The sequence below is a fragment of the Austrofundulus limnaeus genome, unplaced genomic scaffold (genome assembly GCF_001266775.1).
Source record: "Austrofundulus limnaeus strain Quisiro unplaced genomic scaffold, Austrofundulus_limnaeus-1.0 Scaffold210, whole genome shotgun sequence".
NCBI classification, from domain to species: domain Eukaryota; kingdom Metazoa; phylum Chordata; class Actinopteri; order Cyprinodontiformes; family Rivulidae; genus Austrofundulus; species Austrofundulus limnaeus.
The window spans coordinates 376,685-384,530 of record NW_013952612.1 but is presented as its reverse complement, the minus strand read 5'-3'; the positions used below and the strand labels follow the sequence as shown (position 1 = coordinate 384,530).

At 36.5% G+C, this 7,846-nt stretch overlaps 2 protein-coding genes across 3 annotated transcripts in view; both read left to right on the top strand.

Moving 5' to 3' along the window:
- The first annotated feature begins 308 nt into the window (after positions 1 to 308).
- Positions 309 to 2,498, top strand: cox6c (cytochrome c oxidase subunit 6C). Of its 2 annotated transcripts, none has more exons than XM_014019128.1 (4): positions 309 to 412; positions 1,636 to 1,750; positions 2,123 to 2,267; positions 2,386 to 2,498. In XM_014019128.1, exons 2-3 carry the CDS (start codon positions 1,646 to 1,648, stop codon positions 2,246 to 2,248), a joined length of 231 nt encoding a protein of 76 aa, XP_013874582.1. In that variant the 5' UTR covers positions 309 to 412; positions 1,636 to 1,645; the 3' UTR covers positions 2,249 to 2,267; positions 2,386 to 2,498. The 2 variants fall into 2 exon arrangements, with proteins under 2 accessions (XP_013874582.1, XP_013874581.1); XM_014019127.1 differs by having other exon boundaries at positions 310 to 412; positions 2,123 to 2,255.
- Positions 2,499 to 3,128: 630 nt separating this feature from the next.
- Positions 3,129 to 7,846, top strand: part of LOC106525027 (serine/threonine-protein kinase 4) — a gene marked incomplete in the record, with an annotated part of 25,313 nt that continues 20,595 nt past the window's right edge. Inside the window, 2 exon segments of the mRNA XM_014019126.1 lie at positions 3,129 to 3,534; positions 6,949 to 7,029. Coding sequence (XP_013874580.1) covers positions 3,500 to 3,534; positions 6,949 to 7,029 — 116 coding nt within the window.

Sequence of the window (7,846 nt, the reverse complement as noted above, 5' to 3'; positions counted from 1 at the left end):
CCAAAATGGGATGTTACAAAAATAAAATTTTAAACGAAGCATCAGTTTTATTTTACAGTCACGACTTTTTAAATAATGTTAAAAACCATCAGAAATGATTGAGATTAGGATGAGAGATACAATAAACATATTTTTAAAACGCCATAAGACACTATCGTGTCAAACATTTATGTATGTGATATTATTTGTTTATTTTTTTTAATTGAATGAACGAAATACAGTACTCACAATGGTATTTTCTTTTTCCCCCCTGTTTTTGCTGACCTCAACGATTTTTATGGACGCTGTTTTTTTTTTGTTTTTTTTCTTCAGCGCTTGTTTTTGGCCCTCAGAGCACCAGAAGAAGCGCTTCCGGTAAAACGCAGCAGCGTTGCGAGTGCTAGCAGWTTTTGTGAAGGTCGTCTGCGTTGCTGTGAGTGTCTTTATAGTTATCAGGGATTAAACATTATGTCGCAAATTATGTCTGTATTGTATCCGCTTTTAAAACCAAACATTAAGTCTACATTTTTGCACGACTGACTGAATTTAGCAGCTTTTCTTTCTTATCGCGTTCATTAGCATTTAGCTAATAGTGACCTAGCTAGGTTAGCTCGTGTTTCAATCAACGAGAGCACGTTTTTCTGATCAAACTACTGCTAATATTAGCGATATGTGAAGAAGTTGTATTGCTTACAAAACCGTACGATACATTAGTATTAAAACCGGTTGGTATATTGAATAAAAAGAAAGTTGTATTTGATATTCGCAGTCAGATGGGCTAGCTACTGTTCGTAAACATTTAGCATAGATGTCACCCTGAGACGCCGCTGGTCGGATTTATAAAACTAAACCCTTTTTTTAAACTTTTTGTTTTCACACTGCTGTAGATTTATATAGAACTGTTTAATATGTATTGTCAGTATGGACACTTTTTGTTTTTTTCGTTGAAACCTGACTATATGGTTCAGGTGCTGATGTGAKTGTTCAGCAGTTCATGATGGCGATGTGCCTTAACTGTGACAATACATAACAATTACTTATTTAAAGGCTCTGAATATATATTTTAAATTGTTGTTGATATTTTGAATAATAACTTTAAATCAGCTAATTTTATCTGATACACATCTGGTCTGCACTTTTCATTTGTTTTGTGTATCAGTAAGCTAATGTATATAGAACATTTTTTGCAAACTTAATCAGTCTTAGAACCCAAGACAAGATGTATATTATATTATTCATAACTCCAAAGCACAGTTAAATGTGGAAAATTTATTTTTATACTACTTATAATACTGGTTGAGATTATTTAAGGTTATTAATTAGGGTTATGCTTTTTCCTGATATACACATGGGTAGTGGTAAACACATCACTTGTGAGTTCATACGTTGCACAAAAATGCAATGTATTTGCTGATTCCGCTCTTAAATGTAAAGTTATAAAACATTCCAGTGTTGCACATAAATATAAAACAGCAGACTGCGCTCWCAATAAACTAAGATGTGTTTTTGTAAAACAGATAATTTTTGTCGTAACTATATAGATTTTAAAACGTGGGCAGACTATTTTCATATCGGCCCCATGTTTGGAACGTAACCGTTGACTGGGTTAGTTTGACTTTCTAGCATAACTTTATGTTTGTCTTATATTCTCTGTAGGTGATCAACCATGTCACTGCCAAAGCCAGTGATGAGGGGACTGTTGGACAAACGCATGAGGTTTCATGTAGCCGTTGGGGCTGTTCTGTCCATTGCAGCTGTTATTGCCTTCAAGGTGGTTACACGGTTTGACACACCTACACCCTACAGCTCCAACTCATGTGACTGCTTGGAGTCTGCATATCATATCTGTCAGCATCTGCTTCTGTACTGCTCAGACGTAGCTAAAGCCACATTTTAGGCAAAGTTGTTGATGAATAAGAAAAAAAAATCGAAGTGGTAGGACATTAATAGAAAAAAAATGTTAGGTGCTCATATTGATGTCATGAAGGCTGGACAAAAAAAAAATCAGTATTAATGATATGAAATCCTGTATTATTGCTCCAGCACATATTTGGCCTAGAGCCAACATCATGTTTTATAGATATGAAGCTTTGTTTTAGGTTTAAATTGACAAAAATCTGAGAAATCGTCTGCTTTTTTACAGTACGGAGTGGTAGAACGTAGGAAGAAAGCCTATGCTGACTTCTACAAAAACTACGACCTTGAAAAAGAGTTCAACGCCATGAGGGAAGCAGGTGTCTTTGAGAGTGTGCGGCCTTCTGGGGAGTAAAGCTGCTGTAAGTGATTCAGTAGGTCACCACATATTACAGTTTCTATTTTARTGTGAGCACATTTGACATCGTCTTAAAATTAGAGGATGTAAGGACTGAAAGCTGATGATCTGATGGAGACATTCTCTTCCCGTAGCTCTGCTGTCCTGTCATTCATTCCTGGTTTGAAGATGTGTCCCCTTTGATGGGTCAGATGTGAACATTGTTCTTCTGTTTGTTCCCCTTAAATAAAATATTCTATTGATGATTCCTGTTGTCTCTGTGTTGTTTGTAAAAAATGTTTTATATCACATCATGATGCCAAGATAATGCACAAGTAAACATAGGAAATGTCTGTTGAAATGAAGGTCTAACAAATCATGTCTATATGTTTTATCGTATTTAGTGTTTTTTTTTTATTAAATATGTTTTGATTGATCATATTGAAATAAATTAAAACTGGATGTGATATTCTTAGATCAGCAATGTGCACAAAAAATCAGGAGGGGTGTACATAAGTTTTATCTTTTAACAGGTTTACAATATACGTACAATTTTACTTTATATTCAGTTCAACGTAAGACATTTCAGGAATTTTCTCTGGCTGGGTCAAAAGAAATGTGAAACTGGATGGCGTGTTTTAAGTGAAGGGGAAATAAAAGTATGAGAACTATAATGTTCAAACATGAAATATAGAATCAAAAAGGATTTTTTATTTTATTGTAGGTATTTATTATATCTTTAGTAATTGTACATGCTAAGTGTTAAAACTGCAAAATAGAAAAGAACTAAAATAAAACTTTTTTTTTTTTTTTACATTGTGTGGAAGTAGCGCCCCCTGCTGCTCGTTCCACGCGCTGCACGCTTTGTTCGCGCCGCCTTCCTGCCCGCCCCTCACTACGCTTCCTGGTTCTCAGGTGGACGTCAAAGCGGCTGCCAAAAACCTCTGTCAAACAAGTCGAAAGTTGTCTGGACACGGGAGGGAAATATGTACCTGGCGGCGAGGACACCGTCAGCCTTTCCACGAAGCGACTGTTGTTTTGCGGCATGGTAAACGAACGCGACTTTTACGGCTACCGAACGGCAGCAGTGGTTATCGTCAGCCGGGACGCTGCTGTGGAAGTGAGCGGGTTAGCTGCCCGCGGCTAACCCGTTAGCGAGCTAGCCCGACGGAGCTAACTGCTAGCTTCGACTTGACGCTGAGCAGCTCGGTTCAAGTTTTGAGTCCCGACCCGATTCAGAAGAGTTCCGAGTGAGCTGAGGGGGACAACATGGAGAAGGTACAGATGAGGAACAACCCTCGCAGGTAAGGAAAGCACGGTTTAAACACATTATGATATAATGGATTTTTTAATCTAACGCTAGCCTGGMATTATGTTGAAATTTGTTGGTAGGCTAAATATTTCCAAATATCCAGAGTTATAGATAGTTTTATAGTTTGTAAGACATATTGCATAACTTAGTTTGAAACACTGCAAGATCAATAATTGTGAAACTGAAATAATGAGGCAGTTTTTAACATTGTCACAACTGACTCATCTGTACAATCCCAGGTTTTATACTTGATTCTCAGCCTCTCACTGCAAATTAGTTATTCATTAGAGAAGAACCCGTCCAGAAGACCTATACAATATTTTTCTTTTTGATTTTTTACCTGGATTACTGAGATGTATCAGGACATCTCACTGTAAGGTTTTCTTGGAAGCCATAAACCAGTTTCTGTTGAATTTCTGTAAATTATAACCTATTTTAACCATGGTCTGCAGTGGAACATAATGTATTATTAGCTAACCAGCTGATTAGTTAATTTTTTACTCTGCAGAGCATCACACATTTGGGGAAAAATGTTTGCAAAAGCAGTAAAAATTGTGTGTTTTCCCTCTTGCAGTGCATGGCAGCTGCGGATTTTCTCCTCTCATTGAATTAGCTGTTTAATCTTAATTTTAATCTCAGGGCTTTTCTCTATCAAAGACTTGCAGATCTGATTTAATGCCTAAAGTCTGCCTATAGCTCTTTTCTTAGCTGCTTTAATCTAGAGTGGTTTAAGAAAACCAGCTCAGAGCACAGTTATTTAGTKATTTTTAGATCTGTATCTCGGCCTGTGAGGTTTAACTGGTGCACATGGGACTAAAGAAACCACAGAACTGGTTTTATGGCAGAAAAACTGAAACAACACCTGTGTTTGGAAAAAAAAAAAGTTGATCTGCAAGTTAAAATGTAAATGGAAACTTCATTCAAAGGAAGTTTATTCTTACACTTTACATAAACTACTGTGCATGACATTCAACTATTTTTAATTTTACTAATTTTAATGAATACATTTTGTTGGAATGACTTGTTTATGCAAAGAAAGGCATTCAACATGTAACCTTGCTCTTATGTTAAGGTTATTAATGTTTGATTTCTAAAATAGGAACTAGTTTTTAGCTCACTGTTGTCACTATATCTGACAGTAGGAACTGAAGAGTTCCTATTTGTCCACTTATCAGGACGATACCAGTAAGAAACAAAATAATGCTCCCTTTCTTATCAGGTTTGCTCAGCCTCAGCTGTTTCCTCATCCATTTGAGTGAGTGCTGTTTGGAACTAGCGAAAAGTGACAAATACACMTTTTAGGATACTTATGTAGATGTTTGTCAGGTTTACAAAAGAGCAAAAAGCCTCTGTGGCTTAATGATATTTTTGTTGACACTTTTATATTATTTTGTTCATATTTTTAAACCTTTACTTTGGTTATGTTGTGAAGTACGACAGTAAAAATACGCTAAAAGCTGCAGTCGAAGCTGCATGGCAGTGTGTTGCTCCATGTTTTTAGTAATAAAGTAGATATATTTAAAAAAGAAAGGCAGAGATCACGAGGTCCACTTGAAAYGCAGAAAGGCTCCTGTGGAAGATGAGCGTTTCAAGGCTCCCGTCTGACTTTTGTRGTTTTTGGCTCGACGTGGATGCTCTGAGCAGTTTGGCTTTTGGCAGCAYTGGGTAGTACAAATCTATGAAGTGTTGTAGAGAGGTATGGCAGAAAACCACAGTCTTACTGAGAAACCATCTGTTTTTAGCTGCCGTTTGACAGCAGAGTTGAAAAAGGTCATATTTATTTATCAGTCCAGTTGATGGTGGAGGAGCTACTCTGTAATATATATATATATAAAAAGACACAAGTCGAGTTTTTTTTTGGAGGTAGACAAAAACATGAAATTGTTCATGACTACATTATTAAAGATGAAGATGCAGCAGGTGCTACTCGCTCCATCTTCATCCAGCTACAGTTCCTCCTCAGCGAGGGGGATCCCAGGCCAGAGGGGTTWTATAATCCCTGTAATCCCTCCATGAGTTCTGGGTCTGCCCCYGMGTTTCCTCCAAYTGACCCGGAAAACCCCACAAACTGAGACATCCAGCCTGAAAGCTGATTTGTATGTAAAGTATGCTACTAAATATTCAGTTTTCAGTAAACACACACATAATCACAAAACTCTCTAATAAAGTGTTTGGACTGAATAGTTAAAGTGTTTGTAATTAGTGCTAAARGCAGCAGCGACGGATGAGTTCAGTTTTCCTGATGGTGGTCAGACCCACCCACCCACGTTCCCAGTTTTGTCTCTGACCTGATTGGATATTTCCTTCCTGCAGTACCTTCACTGCTTTGTCACAGTCTGCATCTGGGTCTTGTTTTGATCTATTTTTGTCCARAAAACTGAAAGCTATTTTTAGTTTAACGGCTTCAAACACAGGTTTTAAAGTTGTGATGTTTCAGAGGGGTGATCAGCCGAGACGAAGGTTTTGATTTCTTCAGTCGATGCATCTTTGTCCACACTTAAAATGGCTTTTTGAGCTTAAGAGTCAGTGTTTAGTTGATCTTTTATATATTGAGGACTCATAAATGAAAACATGAATAAATACAGAGCAATGAAACATGAATTAATAATTTGCCTTTAAGCTTTTAGGTTTTATTGTCTTGCACTTTCACTTATTTAAGACTGATAAATTATTGAAACTCTCTGTTCCACAGAGTAATGAATATGGATGTGTGCATTTCTTGTCAGGTTTGAGGAAAACAAGGTTTTTAACAGTGTTGTTCATTTAAAATAATAAAGAAAAACAAGATGAAATGGTCATTTGGTTGATTAGAGTTTATTTTTATGACGGAAAATGAATCGGTAATTAAGAAATAATTTTAAAAATAGCTTTCAAATACAAACTGTTATCTTTTGTTTGTTTTTATTTTTGTCTTTGAGAAAAAAAGTGGATTTGTTGGATTATATCTTTTCAATTGTCCATTTTCAGATTGAGGACAATTTTTTTATTTATTTCAAACTTTATTCATTTCCTAAAAACAAAATTGTATTTACAATAAAATAATTTACAATGAAATGAAATGAAAGGCAGCAGAGAGAAGAAAAAAAATCTTATATCTGCCTAATAGTAATTTTCAGTTAACAAAACAAAAACCTTTTTAAAAACTGTTTCATATTTTTTCAACAATCCAACCTTTATRGTTCTRTTAAACATGTACAGTGATTTGGCATTTTCAACATCAGTTTCCAGATCTTTCCACAGTCTGACTCCTTGGATTGAATTAGGACAAATGAAGGTGRTTTTGGAAAATTGAATAATCTATAAATATCCTGCGGTTTCAGCCCTGCTCAGTTGTCGTTTAACTTTGTAAATCAGTCATTTGCCTCCAACATGTCTCCATCAGCCTCTCTCTGTGTTTTATCATCAGGCAGCTGAAGAAGCTGAGCGAGGACAGTCTCACCAAGCAGCCGGAGGAAGTCTTTGATGTCCTGGAGAAGCTGGGTGAAGGGTGAGTAATTCAGAGAGACAAAAAGCGACCTAACGCACAGTCCTGACAGGAGGATTTTAAAGTGCTGAGTGTCGGCTGTAATCCTCTTTAGTTTCTCTTTCATATTTTCTCTGCTGCTCCGTCTACGTTTCTGCCTCGTCTCTTCCTCCTGGTTTGTCACTGGGCACCTCCTTTCTGTTGCCTGTCTGCATAAACATTGCCTCTTCATATCCTGTTTCTCAACGCTCTTCCTGTTCTCAGCAGCTGATTGACGCTGTGCGTGTGTGCACCGTGTCTGATCTCATGTATTCACCAACCAGCACGACAGAAATTAACAGTTTGTCTAATTTTGGCTGCGTTTAGTTTCCACATAAACCAGTTATTAACAGCTTAGACCACACTGCCTGTATTTATGTAATGTTTTTATTTAGGAGCATTTTCATTGAAGTGTGAAACTTTGGCTTTAAATAAAAACACTAGTTCTTTTAGTACACTGAATACAGTGGGTACAATGTAAAACTTGTACCTGTCTATTTGAGTATTTACTCCAGACTCTTGAAAGTTATTGAACTTTTAGTTGAATCTCACTAACTTGTAGYGGTGCAATGATACTGAAAATTCACTYTTCGGTTCGGTTACTCGGATATTTCCGTTACTTCGGATACTTTTTCGATACAAAAAAAGAGACATTTCCATGTCCTTTTAAACTAGTAATMTATTGAAATTAATTATGAACATTTGTTTAACCTCAAAAGTACAGTTTTTAAATTAAATGTTGCTGAAACAGCAAGTTTCTCAGTGGATCTGTGATGGAAAATGCAGCCTAGGTGGAGTAGTC